This window comes from Mustela putorius, unplaced genomic scaffold (genome assembly GCF_011764305.1).
Source record: "Mustela putorius furo isolate JIRA1106 unplaced genomic scaffold, ASM1176430v1.1 tig00003845_pilon_pilon_pilon, whole genome shotgun sequence".
Lineage (NCBI taxonomy): Eukaryota > Metazoa > Chordata > Mammalia > Carnivora > Mustelidae > Mustela > Mustela putorius.
Window position 1 is genome coordinate 95769836 of NW_025421998.1, and position 25595 is coordinate 95795430.

General features: G+C 38.7%; 1 protein-coding gene across 1 annotated transcript; it reads left to right on the plus strand.

The window, feature by feature from the left end:
• The first annotated feature begins 8659 nt into the window (after window positions 1-8659).
• Window positions 8660-9613, plus strand: LOC101680549 (olfactory receptor-like protein OLF3). Its single transcript, XM_004772076.1, has one exon. It carries the CDS (start codon window positions 8660-8662, stop codon window positions 9611-9613), a length of 954 nt encoding a protein of 317 aa, XP_004772133.1.
• Window positions 9614-25595: the final 15982 nt, after the last annotated feature.

The following is a 25595-nucleotide window of genomic DNA, read 5'->3' on the forward strand; positions in this document are numbered from 1 at the left end:
TGGTCTTCCATCTTTTTGTGTCTTCTTCAGTTTCTTTCATGAGTGTTCTGTAGTTCCTCGAGTACAGATCCTTTACCTCTTTGATTAGGTTTATTCCCAGGTATCTTATGGTTCTTGGTGCTATAGTAAATGGAATCAATTCTCTAATTTCCCTTTCTGTATTTTCATTGTTAGTGTATAAGAAAGCCACTGATTTCTGTACATTGACTTTGTATCCTGCCACGTTACTGAATTGCTGTATGAGTTCTAGTAGTTTGGGGGTGGAGTCTTTTGGGTTTTCCATATAAAGAATCATGTCATCTGTAAAGAGAGAGAGTTTGACTTCTTCCTTGCCAATTTGGATATCTTTTATTTCTCTTTGTTGTCTGATTGCTGTTGCTAGGACTTCTAATACTATGTTGAACAAGAGTGGTGAGAGTGGGCATCCTTGTTGTGTTCCTGATCTCAGCGGGAAGGCTGTGAGCTTTTTCCCATTGAGGATGATATTTGCTGTGGGTCTTTCATAGAGACCCCGAATTGCTAAGGAAATGTTGAAAAACAAAAATAAAACTGGCGGCATCATGTTACCTGATTTCTACTACAAAGCTGTGATCACCAAGACAGCATGGTACTGGCATAAGTACAGACATATAGACCAGTCCAACAGAGTAGAGAACCCAGATATGGACCCTCAACTCTATGGTCAAATAATATTTGACAAAAGAGGAAAAAATATACAGTGGAAAAAAGACAGTCTCTTCAATAAATGGTGCTGGGAAAACTGGATAGCTGTATGTAGAAGAATGAAACTCGACCATTCTCTTACACTGTACTCAAAGATAAACTCAAAATGGATAAAAGACCTCAACGTGAGACAGGAATCCATCAGAATCCTTGAGGAGAACATAGGCAGTAACCTCTTCGGTATCAGCCATAGCAACTTCTTTCAAGATATGTCTCCAAAGGCTAGGGAAACAAAAGCAAAAATGAACTTTTGGGACTTCATCAAAATCAAAGGCTTCTGCACAGCCAAGGAAACAGTCAACAAAACAAAGAGGCAACCCACGGAATTGGAGAAGATATTTGCAAGTGACAGTACAGACAAAAGGTTGATATCCAGGATCAATAAAGAACTCCTCAAACTCAACACACACAAAACAGACAATCATAAAAAAAATGGGCAGAAGATATGAACAGACACTTCTCCAATGAAGAATACAAATGGCTATCAGACACATGAAAAAATGTTCATCATCACTAGCCATCAGGGAGATTCAAATTAAAACCACATTGAGATACCACCTTACACCAGTTAGAATGGCCAAAATTAGCAAGACAGGAAACATGTGTTGGAGAGGATATGGAGAATGGGGAACCCTCTTACACTGTTGGTGGGAATGCAAGTTGGTGCAGCCACTTTGGAGAACAGTGTGGAGATTCCTCAAGAAATTAGAAATGGAGCTTCCCTATGACCCTGCAATTGCACTACTGGGTATTTACCCCAAAGATACAGATGTAGTGAAAAGAAGGGCTATCTGTACCCCAATGTTCATAGCAGCAATGGCCACAGTCGCTAAACTGTGGAAAGAAACAAGATGCCCTTTGACGGACGAATGGATAAGAAAGATGTGGTCCATATACACTATGGAGTATTATGCCTCCATCAGAAAGGATGAATACCCAACTTTTGTAGCAACATGGATGGGACTGGAAGAGATTATGCTGAGTGAAATAAGTCAAGCAGAGAGAGCCAATTATTAGATGGTTTCAGTTATTTGTGGAGCATAACAAATAATACGAAGGACATGGGGAGATGGAGAAGAGAAGGGAGCTGAGGGAAATTGGAAGGGGAGGTGAACCATGAGAGACTATGGACTCTGAAAAACAACCTGAGCGTTTTGAAGGGGCAGGGGGTGGAAGGTTGAGGGAACCAGGTGGTGGGTATTGGGAAGTGCACGTATTGCATGGAGCACTGGGTGTGGTGCAAAAATAATGAATACTGTTACGCTGAAAAGAAATTAAAATATATGTATATATATAAAGGCATTGTTAAGATAAACTAGTTAAAAAATGTTAAAAGAGGAAAGAGGAAAAGTTTAAAAAATTAGAATAAGAAAAAAAATTGAAAAAATTTTAATTAACATTGTAAGATTAAAGAAGCATGGGGAGAAAGCCATGAATTCCATGCTTTGCTTTCTCCTCCTCTGGAATTCTGCTGTCCTTGGTCAGTGAGCTTGGTCTTGGCTGGATGTTCTTGCTGATCTTCTGGGGTAAGGGCCTGTTGTCATGATTCTCAAATGTCTTTGCCTGAGGCAGAATTGCCCTGCCCTTGCCAGGGGCCAGGCTAAGTAATCTGCTTGAGTTCACCCTTTGGAGCTTTTGTTCCCTGAACACTTTCCATAGAGCTCTGGAGGATGGGAATGAAAATGGCAGCCTCCCAGTCTCTGGCGTGGAGGAGCTGAGAGCCTGGGGCCCTGCTCCTCAGTGCCCCCTTGGAAAAAAGCGTTCGATCACTCCTGTCTACCTGGCCTCAGGCTGTGCTCCAAGCTCACCTGGCCTGTGACCAAGCATTTCTGTCTCTGGCACACAGCTCCATTTGGAGTCTCCAAACCCAGCAGATTCCTGCTGCTCTGCTTTTCCTGTGGAGGAAGGTGGGTCTCCCCGGATTTGCTACTTGTGGGGTCCCTGCCCAATGATCAGTGGTCCAACTGTGGTGCATATCACAATTTAAGGTAACCCCAAGCTGAGAGCTCACTCCTTGGCTACATCTCTGAGGTCAGCTTCCCCACTCCAATACCTGCAAGCTCTGCTACACTCAGACACTCCCAATCTTTTGGTGACCCGTGGGTCATGAGACCACACTGTTCCCTCGAGGGTCACCCTCTCCTCCACCTGCTTAGCCTCAGGAGCAATGTCCCTCAGTGGAGGAGACTTCTGAAAGTTTGCATTTTGCGCTCCATTGCTCCACCACTTGCCGGGAGCCAGCTCCTCCTTCGCGGTCTATCTTCCCATCACTTTGGATTCACTTCTCCACACATCCTACCTTCCAGAAAGTGATCGATTTTCTGTTTCTAGAATTGCTTCTCTTCTCTTCGGTCTCCTATTGGGTTTATAGGTGTTTGGAATGGTTTGATAACTATCTAGCTGAACTCCCATGACCTGACATCATTTCAGTCTGCTACTCCTCCTCCATCCTGACTCCTCCCCCATTTTATTTTTATTTTTTAAATTTTATTTTATTTTTTCAGTGTTCCAAGGTTCATTGTTTGCACCACACCCAGTGCTCCATGAAATAAGTGCCCTCCTTAATACCCACCACCAGGTTCACTTATCCCCCACTCTCCTCCCCTCCAAAACCCTCAGTTTGCTTCTCAGAGTCCACAGCCTCTCATGATTCATCTCACCCTCTGATTTATCACAATTCACAAGACCATAAATTTTTAGAAAAAACATAGGAGAATAATGTAATCTAGGACAGGCAAAGGTTTCTTAGATGTGACATGTATTATAAGATAAAAAGTGATAAACTGGATTTCACCAAGCTTATAAAATTCTACCCTGAGAAAGACTCTGTTGAGAATATGAAAAGTTAAAGTACAGGCTGGAGAAAAAATTTGCAAACCATGTATTGAACTGAGGGCCATTTTCTAGAATACATAAGGAATATTCAAATTTCAACAGTAGAAAAACAAACAATTGAAAGTGACATAAAGATCCATTTTACTGAATCAGATAGACAAATGGTAAACAAGCCCATAGAAAGACTTTCAACAGTTAGAACTGTTAGGAAAATGTAAATGAAATAAAAATAGTGACAATGCCAAGTGCTTACATGGATGAAGACAACCTGGATATTCATGCATTGGTGACAAGAATGTTAAAAGATACAGACACTTTGGAAAATGGATTGGTAGTTTCTTAAAAATCAAAACAAAGCAAAAAGTCCAAATACTCTAAATATACAACTACCATACAACCCTGCCATTGTACTCCTGGGGTTTTCCTATTCAAATGAAGATCATACACACCCCAAAAACCTGCATGTGAGTGTTTGTTGCAGTTTTGTTGGTAATAGTTCCAAACCAGAAACAATCTGGATGTTTTTCAACCTGTGAATAGTTAAGCAAAAGGCAGTACATACATACCATAGAATATTCATCAACAGTAAAAAGGAATGAACGGTTGATATACACAAAACCTGCATGAATCTCTAGAGAATTATGCTTGTGAAAAAGCCAGTCCCAGAAGGGGTATTCTATATTATTCTATTAATATATAACTCATCAATTTCCAAAATTATGGAGAACAGATAGATAGTGATTACCAGAGGTCAAAGAGAGGGTAGGGGCTGCATAGAAGTGGGTTTGGCTATGAAAAGAGAACATGAGAAATTCTTGTGGTGATAGAACATCCTGTATCTTGACTGTATCAATGCCAATATCTTGTTATATCATAATATCACAATATCATGTTATCATATCATATAATTGACATAATTATAGCCCGTTATATATCACGTTATCTTATATTGTACTATCACTTTGTAAGTTGTTACCATTGGGGCAATTGGGAAAATGGCATAAGAGTTACTTCTGTATTATTTCATTCAACAACATATAAATCTGCAATCTCTATAAGCACAAAATTAAATTTAAAAAGTTTGAAGGGGGTAGAAGTTTTACCTTTCTGTATTAAGGAACTTGGATGATCTTAATTCTTTTCCATTTTTTTTTCAGTAGTTGCTAATACCTCCTTTATCAACTTTCTTTTTTTTTTTTTTTTTTTTTAAGATTTTATTTATTTATTTGACAGAGAGAAATTACAAGTACACTGAGAGGCAGGCAGAGAGAGAGAGAAGGAAGCAGGCTCCCTGCTGAGCAGAGAGCCCGATGCGGGACTCGATCCCAGGACCCTGAGATCATGTCCTGAGCCGAAGGCAGCGGCTTTACCCACTGAGCCACCCAGGCGCCCCCTTTATCAACTTTCTATACATTTAGATTTTTAAATCTATCTATGTGATGTTATTATTTTTGGAGCTTAAATAGTATCATGAGGAATGTGCTAGGATGTCCATCAGACTTGCAATGATCACAGAAGCCCAGTGGACATAGTGTGTACATCAGGGGAGGGAAGCACATCTCTTCTGTCTCCAGAAGAAGTAAGGGCATCTGGAGCCAAAAGCGGAGAATTGGTGTTTCTAGCAGACTTAGATGCAGCCTCGGTCACTGCTCCCTGGATTGGGGCCTTGAAGGCTAACATCAGGTTTGGGCTCTAGGAGGACATCCTCCAACCTCAGAAGGCTAGCTTCTCTGACTGTTTGGAATGACCTAAGGCTATAATGAAGATGTGAGAGGCAGAGGGATGGAGAAGAGCCTTCCACAGGGAGAAGGGCAGGGTGGAGACCCTGTCCTGTGCATTGGGAGTGGTGGCAGCAATTAACACTGTCACGCAGAAGGCTCCTGGGGGGATGTGTCAGCCCTCCCCTGCAAATACAGCTGCTGCCAAAGCTCATTAGGTCTGTGTGTGAGCTATTTCTGAGCTCTCATCAATGTCCTCCCAGTAGTGTCCCTAGCAATGGCAACTAGTCCCAGGTGACTGAAGCACCCTGGGGACCCAAGGAATTTGGGGTATCTCTTCTATGTGTCCAACGCTGTGTTGGAGGGAGAGCTCTTAAGAACAGTATGAACCTAGAGGAAAGCAGACACACCTCCTCTGTGAGGACTGATGAACATCTGAATGGCATCCACAGCCTGTGGGAATGTGGCCTTGAGACAGAAATGATGTGACTTGTTAGGGACTTGAATGGGAGGCATGAAATACGACTGGTGAAATCTTCTCATCTTAAGTATTATAGAAAATGTGGTAAAATGACTGTGCTTTGTAGGAGCATGAAGTTTGGGTATAATTTTACAACAAGCTTCTCAATTCCAAAGCTCAGTACTGACAGAGAGAGAAAGACACTTAGGGAGAAAGCCCAGAAATACAGTCTTTCATTAGGTGTTGATAGGATGTGGGAATATTCTATTACATTTCAGGAAGATAAATTACCAATTTCTTTAAATCCTATCTCAGTTATTTCTGAAGGGTTCGATAATCATATGATTATCTTTTTTAGTAATAGTTAAATGAAGATGTAAGACAATTAAGGCTATTTAAAAACCCTTGACACAGAGAATGAACTGGAGGCAAGATTCAGGTGTCCTTACGCATCTCAGGGTTGGTTTTTCTTGAGCTGGCTGCAAGATTGCACTGTGGAGACTTGCCAGACAAGAGGGAGTTATATTGCCATGAAAACGCTAGTCCTAGCCACTGGAAACAAGAAAGAAGAAGAATAATTTATATGAGACCATAATACAATATGTCACCAAAAGTGAATGTCAGGTTCATACATGTTTGAGAAATTTGGTCTTGGTAATTAGTCTCTGATTAAGTGAAAAGTCTGGTAACCAAATCCAGATAGAAGTTAACAAGACAACAAAAAGAATAAAGTAATTTCTTTCAGGATGCCAAACCCATGTTTAAGATACCAGCCACCCAAGCCACCCATAGGTTCTCTGTTTTCATACATTAGTATGATGCAAGCATTCCTGCTCTGGATGGATGCTCTCAGTGTCTACATCACCAACACTTCAGTCAAGAGTCAGAGAAATCTCTCCCTAAATGAAAGTGCCATTTCCATGGACAGGTCAACTTGTTGAAGGTATGGCTCCGAGTTATTTTGAGCAGTGTGAGAGAGCTATCTGTAGGTTGTGGTACCTGCCTTCATGTGTTCTGCTTCTATATTTGGAACTTTCACTTGTCCCAGACAAGACTGGAGCTAAACAAGCTCCCCAACATCCAAGGTCATGTTGGTTTCAGGGAAATGGATGGATTTTCTTTATTTAAATAAAAAACCATAAATGATTAAAGTTGAGCTTTCTAATTAGATGTATTAAGCTAGATAAAATGTGTTTTATTAGGAATCTGAACCCTTGTTTTTTGTTTGCATATCTCTGTCTTAGAGAGAAAGCATTTTGGTTCTATTTGCTGTTTGTATTAATAACTGGATAATGAGAGAAGGCACATGGAGGTACTTGAACTGGGGCCAAAGGTTCTGTTTTAACAATGAAGAGTTGATGTCTGCATTCATGCCTGAGGCCTGATTTTTCCTAATAAAATCAAATTTATTTTAAAATAATTAAATTCAAAATAATTGATAATCAAATATACCTGTCTTCTACAGTTATAGAGTTTCCTGGATTTCTAGGAGATTAAGAAAATAGAAATTGTATCTATATTTGAAAAGCCAAATGAAGGAGGAACTATGGGTCAGTCAGATGGGTTTAACACCTGCAGTGAACACTATTTTCCATTACTTTGGATCAGCTTTCAGCTAAATCAAGGCAATTGTCTTTAGAAATAAATATACTTTTGGTGGGTTAAAAATAGTTAGTTGACTGGGGAACCTGGGTGGCTCAGTGGGTTAAAGCCTCTGCCTTCGGCTCAGGTCATGATCCCAGGGTCCTGGGATCGAGCCTCACATCAGGCTCTCTGCTCAGCAGGGATCCTGCTTCCTCCTCTCTCTCTCTCTGCCTGCCTCTCTGCCTACTCGTGATCTCTGTCAAATAAATAAAATAAAAATCTTTAAGAAATAATAACTAGTTGACATATATATGCAAGACATTGAAGTATTAGCAGGATACTTTGGTAAAACACTTTGGTCTAAAACACACCTGTAATAATAAATGCTGAAATTCATAAAAGAAAAGACAGAGCATGTCCTCCTTACTGAGTATTTGGGCACTCCCTTGTCTGTGATTTTCTTAATTGTGTAGGCAGTTAGATATCTCAAATCTGTATGTGCACAGAAGTTGTCTCATTTAATTTGCATTTTGTGTGATTATTCTAGTGTTAAACATAGGGTGGAGGGGATGTGAAGAAAGTGCATTTCTTTCTCTGTCTCTTCCATGGAGAAACTCATGTCATGATACCTAATGCTGAATACTGCTGAAGTCCCATTACCAGTAACAGTTTATAAACAACTTCCTAATAAACTATCTACATTTGATCTTAAATCTACCTCTGAGTTATGCAACATCACATTTCATATATAAAAACTTAAGTCTCTAACCTAATAACATATCAGGTATGTCATAAAAGAGGATTCATATCCAGTCTCTTGTTTCCAGATCTGTCCATGAGACACTAGCCATATTTATACTATACATCTTCCACATCTGAAAAATTTCTCTCATTTTTTATAAGTCATTTATTCTTTTTATCATGTTTGTTGTAGTAGATTTATCTAAGGTTGTTCTTTACTTTGAATCATGTTTGTGTTCATTATTTATAACTTGATCCCCTATTGTCACCCATAATCCTCTCTTGACCTGGAAATTATGGTAAGTTAAAAAGATACAGAGCTCTGAAAATCACACTGCATTATCTCCAGGTCTCCATGAAATCCCTAAGACTATCTTCTCATTTTAAAAGAATGGCTTTTTCTCTTATGTAGAGTAGATATAATGCATCTTAGGATCAAGCCTGTCATCATGGTGCATACATGATCAGAAGCATCTGGCTAAGACTGACAGGTCTTACACAATATGCATCCTTTTAAGAAGTTATTCTTACGGTTCTTTAATTCAATAGTTTCTGCTCTTTCTGTCTCCTTCTGCAGATTAATAATCCTATTGTTTTAATGGACACAGATAACAAGACTTGGGTAAGAGAGTTTATCCTACTTGGCCTGTCCAGTGACTGGGACACACAGATCTCCCTCTTCATCTTTTTCTTGATCATGTACATGGTGACAGTGCTGGGGAACTTCCTCATCATTCTTCTCATCAGACTGGACAGCCGACTCCACACTCCCATGTACTTCTTTCTCACCAACCTCTCCCTCATTGATGTCTCCTATGCCACAAGCATCGTTCCTCAGATGCTGGCGCATTTCCTTGCAGCACATAAAACAATCCCATTTGTGAGCTGTGCAGCCCAGTTATTTTTCTCCCTGGGCTTGGGTGGGATTGAGTTTGTTCTACTGGCAGTGATGGCCTATGACCGCTATGTGGCCGTGTGTAACCCCCTGAGATACTCGGTCATCATGCATGGAGGCCTCTGTATTAGGTTGGCCATCACATCCTGGGTCAGTGGTTCTGTCAACTCTCTCATACAGACTGTAATCACCTTTCAGCTGCCCATGTGCACAAACAAGTATATTGATCACATATCATGTGAAATTTTAGCTGTGATCAGGCTGGCCTGTGTAGACATCTCCTCCAATGAGATCGCAATCATGGTTTCTAGCATTGTTCTGCTGATGACACCTTTCTGCCTGGTTCTCCTATCCTACATCCAGATCATCTCCACCATCTTAAAGATCCAGTCCACAGAGGGAAGAAAGAAAGCCTTCCACACCTGTGCCTCTCACCTCACAGTGGTTGTCCTGTGCTATGGCATGACCATTTTCACTTACATCCAGCCTCACTCCAGCCCCTCTGTCCTTCAGGAGAAGTTGATATCTGTCTTTTATGCCATTTTGATGCCTGTGCTGAACCCCATGATTTATAGTGTAAGGAATAAGGAGGTGAAGGGGGCTTGGCAGAAGCTACTGGGGCAATTATCTGTGTTAACATCAAAACTAGCAACTTGATGAATCCTGAGCATCACTTAGAGGAAGGAGCTTTGTCTGTGTTTTCTTCCATTTGACTCAGATATGGCAGTCATCATCTGCATTGCCTTGGCAACCAGGAAGGAGATGATGGTACATGTCCTGGTGATGCTGGGTAGAGGAGGCTGGAGGTTGGGTTGGGGTGTGAGGTGTGGGTGTATTTCTATGTCGCAGCAGCATGTTCGGTGAAGTTGAGCACAGCTGTAATAGAATTTCCCACCTTTACTCAATCTCCATTCCTATGGCCCGAGAGTACATTTTGCTGTTTTGATTTGTTACATTGTTTGTAAATGTGGACCTATTCATGGATCTTACTATCTTGGACCGCTGGTTCTTACTCATCCAAATTTTGTATGAAGTTACCGTGTTTCTACTGTGGGGAAAAGCATTTTCACATTTTAAACTCAAAATACTGCACAGCATATGTATCCACATCCAGTAATTGTGTGAGTCCTTGTTTTGAGGAAAGAGATGCCATAGAGGCTGTTAAGATATTTTTGTGCTGGACCACTACTTGTGAATATAGCATCTTGTCTGAGTTCTGGAGGTACCTCAGGAGAAGAGCATCAACTGAAGGTCTTGTTTTATAGTGATAAGATTATAAGTAAAGCTGTTTGTACAAGACAGCTACTGGCAAGGAAAAGTAACATTTGGGGCACTACTTGACAGTATACAAGCAATTTGAGAGGAATTTTATTGCATATGTAAGAGGTACCATTTAAATATTAAAACTGTCCAATTTCTGAAAAATCTATAACCTTTTTTCTGAGACTTTAGGAACAATAAGCACATAAAATATGAATTAACATATAAAATATAAGAGGTACAGTTAATCTGAGAAAGGACAGGGTTCCAAGCCAAAGCCACTGAAAGATAATACAATTTCAATATGTATTTTGGAAATCAGGATAGTTTGGTCAGCTGTGCAGTGTTTCCCTTTAGTCTCTATCTGAACACCTTCACCCCTTCCTCCTCCCACACACAACAGGACCCTAGCTGACCTTTGTAAATTAGTGAGGTGGAATATGTGAAACTGGACCTCATTTATGAGAAAATATCTAAGTAAGGAACAAAAGGGAGAAGAAATATTGTACAAGGGTTAAGGAAGGGGAAAGAGGAGAAAAAATGGATAGTAGCACCTCTTCTCACTCACTTGAAAAAATTCTCAAAGTTCTTCCTTCTGGTGTTTCAGATTTGTAGTTTTCTCCTTTCTGAACACATTATCACACAATCTCAGTGATGAAAGTTTGAAGTTTCATTTAATCAAGAGTCCATTTGATATTTTAATTTAATCTAAAATAATCCAGTTTTAAAATGTGTGATATTGGTGCATTGTCAAAGGATGTCAATGCTAGTGAACTAAATTTCTCTTGGTATTAATTCAAGAAATATTAATGGAGAATCTAGTATGTGTTTGTAACATTGAATGGTTTTTGAGACATAATAGTGAATATGAATCATTTCTGACCATAATGTAATGTAACTACGTAGCAGGTATGATAGATGATGAAGCAATTAAAGTGCAGTGTGATAAGTTTCTCAGGTAATGAGACTTTGGGGTAATTGCAGAAGTCTTCCTGTATGAAAGAATGAGAAAAGGTCCTAGTGGAGATAAGGAAAGTGAGAATGAGTTATTGAGATGACAACAACTCAAGTAAAGTAACAATGGTGAAAAGTGCAAAGCTGGAAGAGTGCACAAGAATTAAAAAAAAAAAAAAAGTCCTGAAGCTGGTTTACAGGGCAAAGAAAATTGAAAAATTTGTGAAGATGAAGCAGGCAGGTAAGGAAGGGTCACATTACTGAAGGCACCAAATGCCAAACTATCTTTTACCTTTACTACCAGCATTGTGGAGGTAGTAAAGATTTTTAAGCAAGGGTATTGTGTGATAGAAACTTACATCTTTGTACTGTGTGGTGGCTAACACAACATAATAAAATTAAAAAGAAAAACACAAAGAAAAAAGTTTAAAAAGAGAAAAAAGAAATCTTAAATCTTAGAATTACCATTATTGAAAATGATTCAGAGGAAGAAGAGATTAGAGGCCAGAAAACCAGCTGACTGACTGTTGCAGTGATACTACTGAGACATTAAAGGAATCTGAACTAAAGTAGTGGCAATGGGGAAAGAGAAAAATCAAGTCAAATTACATGATTTAACAGCTTTCAAAGTTGGTTTACAATGTGTTCAAACTTAATTGACTATCAGCTGAAAAATAGACTGAAAAATATATGTCTATATATTATATCTTTACACATAGCTCATGGTAGCAACAAACCAAAAACCTATAATAGATCCAGAAAAAATAAAAGAGAAAGGAATCCAAACATATAACTGAAGAAAATCATCAAATCACAAGGAAAGAGACTGAAAGAATAAAAAGGAGCAGAGAAGCCCTATATAAACTGGAAAATAATTGAGAAAATGGTGATGTATACATATGTCAATAATTATTTTATATGTAAGTGGCCTAAATGTTCCAGTCAAAGGACATAAGGTAGTTGAATGGATTAAAAAATCAAGACCCATCTATATGCTGCCTACAAGGGACTCACTTTAGATCTAAGACACATGCAGTGGCATAGGCGTGGCTATGCCATTTATGCATGGGCCTTTGGCTCACAATTGAGCCCTGCCTTGGGCTCCCTGCTTAGCTGGAAGCCTGCTTCTTCCTCTCCCTCACCTGCTGTTCCCCCAGCTTAGGCACTTTCTCTCTCTGTCAAATAAATAAAATCTGTAAAAGGAAAATAAAGAGACATGCAGAATGAAGGTGAAGGGCTAGAAAAGAGAGTCCATGCAAATGGAAATGAAAAGAAAGCTGAAGTAGTAATAGATTTTATTTTATTTTATTTATTTTGTTATGTTATGTTAGTCATCATACAGTACATCATTAGTTTTTGATGGAGGGTTCCATGATTCATTGTTTGTGTATAACACCCAGTGCTCTATGCAATAAATTTTAAAATAGATTTTAAAACGAAGATTGTAACAAAAGACAAGGAGGACATTAAATAATAATAAAGTTGTCAATCCAAGAAGAAAATGTAACATTTGTAAATATTTATGCTCCCAACATAAGAGCACTTAAATATGTCAAGCAAATATTAATAGATATAAAGGGAGAAATCGACATTTATACAATAATAGTAGGAGACTTTAATACCCATTTCCATCAATGGATAGATCATCCAGACAGAAAATCAATAAGGATGCATTGGCTTTAAACAACATATTAGACCAGATGAACTTAATACATACCTACAGGACACTCTCCCCCAAAGCAGCAGAATCTACATTCTTCTTAAGTACACATGGAACATTCTCCAGTATAGATCACATATTAGGTCATGAAACAAGTCTCAGTAAATTTAAAAAGATTCAGATCATATCAAATATCTTTTCTAACTACAATGTTGTAAAACCAGAAATCAGTCATGAGAAAATTGGAGAAACATTAATATGAACTACCACTGTTTTGTGGTAGACACTAAACAGAATGCTAGTAAACAACCAATGGGTGAGGGAAGAAACCAGACAGAAAAACAAAAAATATCTTGGGACAAATGAAAATGGAAACACAACTTCCCAAATTAATGGAATGCTGGTTTCACTTATTTGTGGAGCATAACAAATAGCATGGAGGACAAGGGGAGTTAGAGAGGAGAAGGGAGTTGGGGGAAATTGGAAGGGGAGGTGAACCATGAGAGACTATGGACTCTGAAAAACAATCTGAGGGGTTTGAAGCAGCAGGGGGTGGGAGGTTGGGGGAACCAGGTGGTGGGTATTAGAGAGGGCACGATTGATGGAGCACTGGGTGTGGTGCAAAAATAATGAATACTGTTATGCTGAAAATTAAAAAAAAAAAAGCAGTTCTAAGAGGAAGTTTGTAGCAATACATACCTACCCTAAGAAATAAGAAAACCCCCAAATAATCTAAATTTATACCTAAAGAAACTATGAAAAGAATAACAAAAAAACCCAAAGTTAGTATAAGGAAGGAAATAATGTACATCAGAAGAGGAAAAATAAAATAGAGACAAAAAGTCAATTGAAAATATCAATGAAACTAAAATCTGATTCTTTGAAAAGATAACAAAAGTGACAAATCTCTAGTCAGACTCATCAAAAAAAAGAGGACTCAAATAAAAATGAAAGACAAGTTACAACTGACACCATTGAAATAACAAAGGATCAGAAAGACTACTATGAACAATTATATGCCAACAAATTGGAAAACTTAGGAGAAATGGACAATTCCTAGGAAAACAACCTTCTAAGACCAAATCAAAAAGAAACAAACAATCTGAATAGACCTATTACAAGTAATTAAGATGCATGTTATCTGAAAAATCCCCAAAGTCCAGAACCAGACAGCTTCACAGGTGAGTTCTACCAAACATTTAAAAAGAAGAATTAATTCCTATTCTATTCAAATGATTCCCAGAAAAATGAAGTGGAAGGAACACTTTCAAACTCATTTTGTGAGGCCAACATTAGCCTAATGCCAAAAAGCATACAAAGACAACACCCCCCCACACACACACACACAATAAGCCAGTATCCCTGATGAACATAGGTTGGGAAAATGTTCAACAAAATGTTAACAAGCTGAATTCAACAAAAAATATTTTTGAGAGCGAGAGAGAGGGTGGGTGGGGTGCACAGGGATGGGGAGAGAGAGAATCTTAAGCAGGCTCCATGCCGAGTGTGGAGCGTGATTTGGGGCTTGATGTCACGACCCTGAGATCTTGACCTGAGTCAAACATTGCATCAGACAAATGTCAAGAGTCAGACACTGAACCAACAGAAACACCTTAGGTGTTTCAATAATACATCAAAAGGTTAATATACCACAATCAAATGGTGTTTTCTCCAGGTATGCAGGGATGGTTCAATACCTCCAAGTCAATCAATGGGATTTATCACATTAGCAAAATCAGGAATAAAAATCATATGATTATTGCAATAGAGGCAAAAAAGCATTTGACAAAATTCAACATTCATTGATGATAAAAACTCTCAACAAAGTATAATAAGAAGGATATAGAAGGTGTAGAAGGAACATAACTCAGCATAATAAAGGCCATGTATAACTAAGCCATAGCTAACATCATACTCAATGGTGAAAAGCTAAAAGCTTTTCTTCTAGATCAGAAATAAGACAAGGATGCTCAGTCTTGTCATGTTTATTCAACATAGTATTAGAAGTCTTAGGCATGGCAATTAGGTAGGGGGAAAAAGGACATCCAAATTGGAAAGGAAGAGGTAAAATTATCACTATTTGCATATGACATGATACTATATGTAGAAAATCCTAAAGATGCCATCAAAAACCATTAGAACTAATAAATGAATCACTAAAGTCACCGGATACAAAATTAACATGTGGAAATCAGTTGCATTTCTATATAATAATAATGAGCTATTAGAAATTAAGAAACAGTTCTTACAATTGCATCAAAAAGAATAAAATTGCTTCAAATAAATTTAACCAAGGAGATGAAAGACTTGTACTCTGAAAACAAACAAAAAAAAAAACACTGATGAAAGAAATTGAAGATTTCTTTCCATAAATAATTGGAAAGATGTACCATGCTTATAGACTGGAAGATTTAATACTGTTAAATGTCCTTACTACCCAAAGCAACATACAGCTTTAGTGCAATCCCCATTAAAATACTAACAGCATTTTTCAGAGAACTAGGACAAAGATTCCTAAAATTTATATGGAACTACAAAAAACCCTGAATAGCCAAAGCCATCTTGAGAAAGAAGAACAAAGTTGAAGGTATAATTGATTTCAAAGTATACCACAAAGCTATAGTAATCAATAAGATATGGCCTAGCATGAAAACAAGTACATAGATCAATGGAATGGAATAGAGAGCCTGGACATAAACCCCTAAATATGTGGCCAGTTAAATGAAAAAGGAGGCAAGAATGCACACTGAAGAATAGACAGCCTCTTCCATAATTGACGTTGGAAAACCTGGACAGCCACATGCAAAAGAGTGAAACTGGATCACTGTCTCATACCATATGCAATTAAATTCAAAATGGAAAGATTTGAAGATCTGAAGGTAATACCTGAAAACATGAAACTACAACTACAACTACAAAATTTTTTAAAAAGGCATTATGGTCTTTTGAATTGGTCTTGGCAATATTTTGTGGACTAGTTTGCTTAGGCAAGCACAATGAAGGCAAAAATTTTAAAAATAGTCAAAAAACCATCAGCAAAAGGCAGTCCATTTAATAGGAGGAAATATTTACAATCATATATCTGATAAGGGCTTAATGTTAAAAATATATAAAGAACTGTGCTTGCTTCAGCAGCACATATACTAAAAAATATATAAAGAACTTATACAAATCAATATTAAAAATCCCACAAACAACCCATATAAAAATTGGGCAGAGAGCTTGAATATGCATTTTTTCAAAGAGGACAAAAAGATGTCAAATAGGCACATGAAAAGATGCTCCACATCACTCATTATTAGGGATATGCAGATCAAAACCACAATGAGATATCACCTCACACTGGTCAGATTGGCTGAAATAAAAAAAAAAAAGAAGCAACAGATGTTGATGAGGATGTTGAAAAAAAGGAACCATTATGCACTATTGGTAGGCATGTTAAGTTAGTGCAGCCACTCTAAAACAGTATGGAGATTCTTCAAAAAGTTAAAAATAGAAATAGCATATGACCCAGCAATTCCACTTCTGGGTATTTATCCTAAGAAAACAAAAATACCAATTTGAAGAGATACATATATACCCCTATATTCATTGCAACACTCTTTACAATAGCCAAGATATGGATGCTACCTACATGTTCATGGACAGATGACTGGATTAAGGAGACATGGTACATATATGCATTACTCAGCCATTACAAAAAAAAAAAAAGAATGAAATCTTGCCATTTGTGACAAGGACAGAACTAGAGAGCATTATGCTAAGTGAAATAAATCAAAGAAAGACAAATACCACATGATTTCACTTCTGTTTGGATTCTAAAAAACATAACAAATTAACAAACAAAACAAAACAGCAACAGACCCACACAGGGAGCAAACTGTTGGTTACCAGAGTGGGGAGAGGTGGTGGGTAGGTCAAATAGGTGAAGGAGATTAACAGATACAAATTTCCAGCTCTAAAATAAGTCATAAAGATGTAATATATAGCGGGTGAATAGTATCCGTAGTATTGTAATAAATTTGTATGGTGACAGATGGTAACAGCATTTATTGTGGGGATCATTTCATAGTATATAAAATTTTTGAATCACTATGCTCTACACCTGGAACTAATTGATATTGTATGTCAATTATACTTCAGTTTAAAAAAAAGAGATTACAGAGGAACACTTCATCTCTCAAATTGCAATTCTTATACAGACCTACGCCTTTAAAATGTCACATTTTGTCTGAATGTTCTGTAAATTGTGGAATAAACTGTAAAACTGACCACCATGGACACAGCCCTTTATATACAATAGTAGGAAAAGAAGTGAAAGAAGCAGAAAATCAGTCAAAAATACAAATGTACTCATGACACACAAAGAAGAAAAGTGTGAAGATGCTGCACACTCATTTCTGCATCTGGTGGACATATTTGGACTCTTTCTCACTTTTCTTCCCAGGATCCCTTTGCCTTCTGTTGGCCACAAGGTCAGCAGCCCAGGTGACCTCTCTGGTCCTGCTCCTCTGCTTCCATGCTCACTGATTTTTTTCTCAGCTCAACCAAGTCAACTCATAAGCAAACTTCATTTCTGTTTCTGTGTTCTTCATATCCAGTCTGTTTACTTAATTTCTCTGTGCAGCGTTCAATCTTTATGGAAATTCTCATGCACTTATGACCCTGTCCATCTCTTCTCCTAGATCCTTAAACTTATTTGCGAAAGTTATTTAAAACCCCTGTGTGATTGTTCCTATAACCAAGTACATCTGATTCTGGTTCTGTTAATTCCTTTGTTCAACGACACTGGCTTTTTTTTTTTGCCTTTTCCTCTGACCTTTGTTTGGACGGGCAACTGAGTATTTTGAGCATAGAATAATAAACTAAGATACGTAGCATTATGCCTTGAAATGGGCACATCTCTTCTGTCCATGCTGTGGTCTTGCTTGGTGAGGAGAGTGTGGGAGTCAGTGCACCCAGGGGTTGAGTGGGGCTTGAGTTTTGTTTTGCTGTGATCATCCCCCTCTACCAACAAATTAAGTTTCTGTATCAGGACTTGTGCTTAGTGTGGGGTGTCCAGGGCTTGGAGGGCTTTTCCCAGTGTCGCTGAACCACCCTAAGTTGTAGGTTCTGCTGTGATGCTGCAGGTAGAGAGAGCATCTGTGCACAGACTGCTCCTGCCCCCTGGTCCACAGCTGTGAGTTGTTCCTCAATCCTGCTGGCCTGGGGTGGATGGTGGGGCTTTGTGCCTTTGTCCTGGCTCTTTCTCAGTCTCGGGCACATCCTTTGCCCCTGTGTCTCAGAGTTGGGGTCTCCTTAGTGTTATTTCCACCTCACTGTGGTTTCCTGTCCCAAGGACCCTCGAGAAAGAGTGTTTTGTTTTGTTTTCTGTTCTCCTCCCTTGGTAATGAGTCTCCACCTGTCTCTGAGGGAAGCAGTTTGCTGCCCTTTCCCCAGTGGCTCAGGCTTTTGTTCAGGATGCAGGGAGAGCCTGTGCCCAGAGCATGCCTTCTCCTGCTGCATAGCTGTGGTGCCTTCAACAAACCTGCACCATGAAGGAGACTTTCTCTGCTCTCCACTTTTCCCTGAACATCCTTGCGGTGTTGTCCCAAGTGTGTGGAGAAAATCTTGAGGACTGGTGGGCGCTCCTCTTTTTGCTGTGGCTCTCAGCCATTCTATGCTTCTAGTAACCCACCCTCAAACTTTAGCCATTTGTTAAGGCCATTCTCATGGGCTTGTTTGCTGGTCTTGTTTACCACCAGGCTCTGGCCGGGTGAGTAAGAGCACCCACCCTCTCTCTCCATGGGTGTGCCGCTCTTCCCTGAGATTTCATGCTTTTGGGTTGCCTGTAATCTCAGCTCTCTGATGATTCTGAGAATAGCTATGATTCTGTGGTTTAACCTTTCTTGTTTTAGGAGGGAAGCATTGTTCTTTCCAGGTTTTTACAGCCTAAATAGAAGCTGGAATATGCTCAAATACTTTATATCTTTTCCTTTAAAGGAGATTGTGTTCTTTAGAACAGTTTTAGATTCATAGCACAGTTGAGCAGGAAGTACCGAGTGTTCCCATATATTCCCTGTCCCCCTCTCCGCTTTGCCCCTAGAAACATCCCATACCAGGCAGTACATTTTCACTTACTTTTAAAGGTATATTTTAAAAGAAAAAATATAAGTTAGAGATGTGATAATTTACAGGTAAGTAATAATATAAAATGGGAAACAATGATTTTTAAGCCAAGGAATTTAAGGAAAATAAACTGTTTTTCTGACAGGAGCTTACCCAAATTATATGTGTAGAGTTCACAGACAATAAGTCATTATATTCATGTTTGCCTTACAAACCAAGACTTCACATTGATTATATATGTTATTGCATTTGTCACAAAAACTCCTCAAAAGAACGATGTCGCTTCCCAGGCAGTCACTGATGAGATGACCTTCCTGGGCAGAAGAGAGCAGTTCTTGTTTGGGGAACAGCAGGAATTGGAAAATAGGTGGCGGTTCACAGGGAAGAGAAGCAGTGAAAACTGAGATTGTGGTTGACTTTGAACCTCTTCTGTCTCAGTTAGTGGAAATGTGGATTTCAAGTCATCGGAGACTGTAGATAAAACATTTGTGAAGTGAATAATGGTAGAATAAAGTGTTCTAATGTAAGATTAATGTAGCCGTGGTTTACAGAATGAATTGCCCCAAGAATTCTCAAATTCATTCTATCAGAAATACCTGAAAGGCTCATTAGGACACAGTTTGCTGACTTTCCTGTGTAGGGTCTGATTCAGTGAGTTTGGGCAGAGAGAAGGCTATCACACTTTGAAATGCAATGAATTATTGGGTCCTCTGGTACAAATACTAAAACAACAGCAGTCAGCAGCATTAACAAGGGAAAGGAAATTTCTATGGCACAGATGTTTTGAGTAAGAGTGATATAACTTGCTGAGTGAAGGAAGTAGAATGAAAAGAAAGGTGCCCTAGGTCTGGAGCAGGAGCAGAAGCAACTGAGAGAACTATGGGATCTTTGCCAAGCTTAGCATTTGGGAGTTTTCCTTTTTGTCTGCAGATGAGTGGAGAACAGCAGTGATGTGAGCATCCGGACACCGTCCCTACAACACTTTCAGCCATGGAATTTTTCCTGCTTTCCTCAAAGAAAGTATCCAACCAACTCTGTCAATCTGTGGGAGTTCAGAAATTCAGGTGAGGAATGAGAAACGTCTCCACTTTCTCTTTCTATTGCTTAGAACATCCCAGAAACTTTGTCAGCGTCACTGGGTGCTATAGTATCAGACATTATAGTGACAGGGCAGAATGAATGAGGGGACAAACAGGATGATATTCACACTGGTGAGAATAAAAGATGTGGGTGATAATTACTAGACATTAGGGAAATAGATGAGGTGACAAGTGCATGATGAGGGGACACATATGTTGGTGGAGGAACAGATAAGCAGGTGACGGAGTATGGAGATGGTTATAGACAGTGGGTAAGTGTGTAGATATGTAAATGATGGTACTAGCATGACTGGGTATTGGACTTGAAGATGGATGGACAAATAATTCACTTACATAAGCATTGCTTGAAGAATGTATCAGAGATGTAATGTGACTGCAGTCTGTTAAAATTACATTCAACCTTCCATAAATATTAAAAATTGAAGAAGTATAGAAAATTGACTGAATTAATGATTTTGTATCTCCTTTACTTTTCGCTTTTTTCCCCTGGAGACCATAAAACTTTATTTTTATAGATCTTGAGTCTTTTTCTTTAATAATCTTTTTTAAAAAAGATTTTATTTCTTTATTTGACAGAGAGCGATCACAAGCAGGCAGAGAGACAGGCAGAAAGAGAAGGGGAAGCAGGCTCCCTGCTGAGTAGAGAATCAGATGTGGGGCTCGATCCCAGGACCCTGAGACCATGACCTGAGCCAAAGGCAGAGACTTACTGACATACTGAGCCACCCAGGCACCCCTAGATCTTGAGTCTTAAATCTTTTTATACAGTGATATTATTTTTGGAACTTGGTTAGTTCTATGAGAGATAGACTCTCCTCACAGTTCGTCAGTCCTTGTAAAACTCTCAGTAGGTCTAGTAGGGTCTCTACCAATCTCAGGGGAGTGAGGGACAATGACCCTTGTTCAGGATAGACAAGGGTAGCCAGGAGCTGAAGGAGATACTTGGGTTTTTTTGTTTTTGGTTTTTGTTTTGCTTTGTTTTTAACTGGGTTTGGTTGCAGATCTAGTCACTGCTCCGTAAAAAAGGGGCAAGAGAACTAAACATCAGGTTTAAGCTGTTGGAGAATACTCTAAAATCTCAGTAAGCTGGCATCTTTGGCTTTTTAGAATGATCCTTAGCTTCAGGGGATTGCTGTTTTCTTCTTTAAAGAGTGGAGAACAACAGACTTCACAAGGAGAAGAAGGGCAGCATGGAGACCCTGCCCTTGAGAACTAGAAGGGATGACAGTGATGGACATTCTAATGCATAAAGCTTCCGAAGGGAGACTGTCAGCCTCACATTGCTAATTCACACACTGCTGCACCTCACTAGGTTTATGTTGGAGACAGTTGTGGGGCACCGGTGAACTTTCTTGCAGCTGTTTCCCTCACAATCTAAACTAGTCCCAGATGAGTTCTTAGCCAAGAGCCTGAGAAGTCTGGGACTCTTATCTCTCTGCTGCGTGACTTTGTTGGAGGGAACATTCTTTGGAAGCCAACATAAACTGGGACTGAGGTAGACACATCTGTTTGTCAGGCACTAATCAATGTCTGAGAGCTCGAATGGAGGCACCAACAGAGGGGGGGTGTACACAGATGTGTTTTGAGGGGCAGAGATAGGACTGATCTGACTTGTTAGGGACTTTGGATCAGGATACAACCCACAAATGCTGCAATCTTCTCACCCTAAATAATATGGCGAGTGTCGTAAGGTGATTCTTTCTTGAAGCCGGGGGCTCAGGTATTGTTCTAAGGGTTCTCAAGGTTGAACTTATGTACTAACAGAGAGAAAAAGAGAGAGTGAAATGGGGGGAGATGCAGAAGAGTATGGTTACTTTTTGGAAACTGAAGATAGTAGGGAGGATTTCTGCATCATCTTTGGGGAAGACCTAAGGGACAAACCAGATCTGTAAGATGATAGTTAGGTATTGTATTCATGAACATATAGTAGGAGACTATTAAATTTCCAAAAAAGATAAATTGTTAATAACTATGCAGTCTCTTTTCTCAAATTTCCCAAAGAGTTTGTGTACAAAGTATTTTGATTTTCCTTTTAGTGTTGGAAAATGGAAATAAAAGATGAGTATATGGATTGTTCAAATCCTGTAACACTCAGAATGTGAACTGGGACTAGAACTGAGGTCTCCTGACTCTCATTTTTGGGGTTAGTTCCTCTAGATTAGGCTGTAGGGATTGCACTGTGGGGACATGGTAGATTGAGGGAATTATACTGCCATAGTCTCCCCACTAGGGACAAGACACACAAAGAAGCTGTGCATTTACCAAATGAAAGCATAATAAAACATCATTCAAGGTGACTTGAGTCTTGCATATATTGGAGAAATGGAGCTTCAGTAATTGCTGATTATGTGAAATGACAGGCACCATATCTAAATGGGAAGTAGCAAAATGGTTACCTTCTGAAAATATAAAACCTGTTTGAGATCACCCTCCCAAGTGATCCTTGGGTTCTCTGTTCCAAACATTAGGTTGTTGCCAACAGTTCTGCCCATGATGAATGCATTATATGTATACAGCATCCAAGTGTTTAGCCATAGGTCTAATGAATCTTTCTCTAAAATAAAGTGCTATTTCTATTGACAATTCAAGTATGTAAATATATGGTCTGGTTTATTTTGACCAGCACTAGACAAAACATGTCTGTAGGTTGTGGGACTTACCTTCCTGTGCTTTGTTTCTGTCTGCTGCAGTGAAGTTGTAGAGGATTCCAAATAGGAAACAAATACGATTAAGATTCAGTGGAGGATTGCAAAAAGTGGGCATAGACTTTCAGAGGAGAAAAAGCTTTCCCTCCCTTAGCTTTAGGACATTATTGATGTAATCATTGGGGGCAAGTTGGAATATGGGTAGTGGGCTTACCATAAGCCTCACTGTTTTAGAATGGATTTTTGAGGCTGATCCAGTGTTTTGTCCATCCGTGCCCTCTTTGAATTAGCATGAATTATGGGAAGATATATGGTTCTGAAATATAATCCTGGAAAGTGAGGCACTGGGGTATCCTGTAGTATACATACATCCTAAGTCTGATCAAATCAATATTTGTCTCTTCAAAGACAAATACGGAGAGGGACAAGATAACTTCTTGAAGCAGCCAGCCAAAAGAAGTGGAAAAAAAGTTGTTAGTTTAAAATGTTTACACATGATAGTAAGAGAATGAATTTGGCAATGAATGCTGAGAATAGAGAAAGTATATGAAACCTTTCACCCATTGTGAAACTCTAAATAGTTCCATCCTTACAAAATTTAATCAAGTATTTTGGAGTGTTTGTCCAAAGAGTAACAGTGGAAACTAAATGCAATTAAAAATGATGTAAAGCATGAGCAGCAGCAACTGCAGACATCTCCAGCGAACCACAAGGAATGATCCTGTCTATGTGGCACAATGTAGTGAAAATTCTGTTAGTGCTTGTTAGATTTTGTCTGTGGGTCAGGTTTCTTGTTTTACTTGATGAGCAGTTGCTCCTAGTTTTTCAAGGGCTTATCAGTTCTATTAGAGCAAGAATCTGGGGAGGGTGTGGTAAAAAGCTAAATGGGTGTTTTACTACACTGAAAAGTCATATTGTTTCTTGAGGCAAAACCCTTCCTCTCAGGCATTCTGCAGAGCTTAGTGAGCTCAATATGGAAGAGGCTCCCATCTGAGAGGTTTACTGGTTAGAGTTTAAGTAAATTATGACAGGTGAGTTGGAGATGCATTGTTTCCATGACTTCCAAATGCCATGTGTTTACAAATTTTACCAAAAATTACTGCCTGAGAATTTACCCTATTTCTAATGGGCAATTTTATTAGAGCATGGACCATTTTAGTACAAGGTAGACCTTAGTATAGAGAGTTACAGAGACGGCATGAAAATATTGGGCTTGTAAATGAAGGGTTAGAAACAAGAGTAAGATAAAGGGAGGCAGGAGTAAGCTAAAGCCAAATTTTATCTGCCCCATGGAGATAAAGGGCAGTCCTGGCTTTTAACATCAGCAAGCATTGTTGTCTGAATTATTCACTGTTCAGTCTTGTTCAGATGACATGTACTTTCAACAGAAAATGTCATCAGGTGGTAGGAGATTGAAACAATAAGAAAAGTAATTGTGGTTGAATTTAAGGAGGTGGAATAGGTTAGAAAAATAACATTTAACTTGTTGTAATTTACATCAAGTTTATAACAGAAAAAAATAACCGTTTCCATGGAATCAATGAATAGATTTATTTTTTAAAAAGATCTTAATGGTTGGCTAAAATTTAACTTTTAAATTAGGTGTATTGTGTCATATAAAAGGTGTGTGAGAAATTTGTTCACCTACTTTATGTCTTCATTTCTTTGTCATGAAGAGAACATTTTAGTCCTGATATATTTGTGTAACTAATAATTACTGGATAATGGGAGGAGGCACCAGGAGCTAGTTTTAGCTAAGGTCTAGAAATGTAATATTTTAACTGGGAAAATCTGATCTTGCTGTCTATTCTTCACCCTGGACTTTTTCTGCAACATCGGAGTAATTTACATACTAGTTCACAAAAAGATTATTTGCTTTGTATAGTAAAACTTCCATTTAATATTTTTCATATTTAAATATGTCCTCAAAACGAGATGTTCCACATAAAATAACACATTTCAGACATTAGCATCAGTATCTTCCAGAGAAAATTTTTTTTTTTTAATTTTTTATTTTTATAAACATATATTTTTATCCCCAGGGGTACAGGTCTGTGCAGAGAAAATTTTTCATTGACTATTTCTGTGGCATCTTTCATACTAAGTCACACAGTATGCTCTATTTGTTATGGCTCTAATAATTATCCTACATCCACCCTACCTTGTAAAACCCAGGCCTGATGTCCTTCCTGCAAGGTGCTTGCATCCAAGGAGATTAACGAAGGAATATGTCATTCTTTGATACTATGTTCTAAACAGACAGCATGGATTATTCATTTGTGAGTAGACCATGAGAGCTCAAAACATACAGAGAATGGTTTGGGATTTTTGAGAATATATGTAAAATAGTATTTTGTTGTTTATTAAAGGAATACTGTGAATCTGGCAAGGAAAAATAAAGTAGCTACAGTTAGAACAAATTCTCAGAAGAGAGAACAAAACACTGTGCAGGAGGAAGAGCTAAATAGATGTGGCTCTTAAGTGTGGTCATTGTTCAACACTGGTCTGAACATCTCCTGCCAGCTTAACCCTGTACTAAAAGGTTTCTCTTATCTTATTATGCAGACAAGTAGAACAAACATTCCTACATTTCTCCTCTGTTTTTTGACCTCAGTGAAATATGCATGCTCAGGGAGAGCTACAGATCCTGGCTTTCTGATAGGAGTGGTGAGGTCTGAAGTCTTCATCTGGCACTCAGTCCATTTTCCACCCTAGGCCAGGAATGGAACCCAGCTAAATTTAAATGGAGCCGCTCTTAAAGTAATAAGGTGATCATATTAACTGCAGGGCATGCTAAAAGCATCTGATGAGCACATGTTTCTTTCTGCATTTGCCTTTCCAAAGGTGTATCTATTTTCTTTACCTACTATGAGTCCCAAAAAGGACTCTATGAGTGTGAACAAAAGGTATAC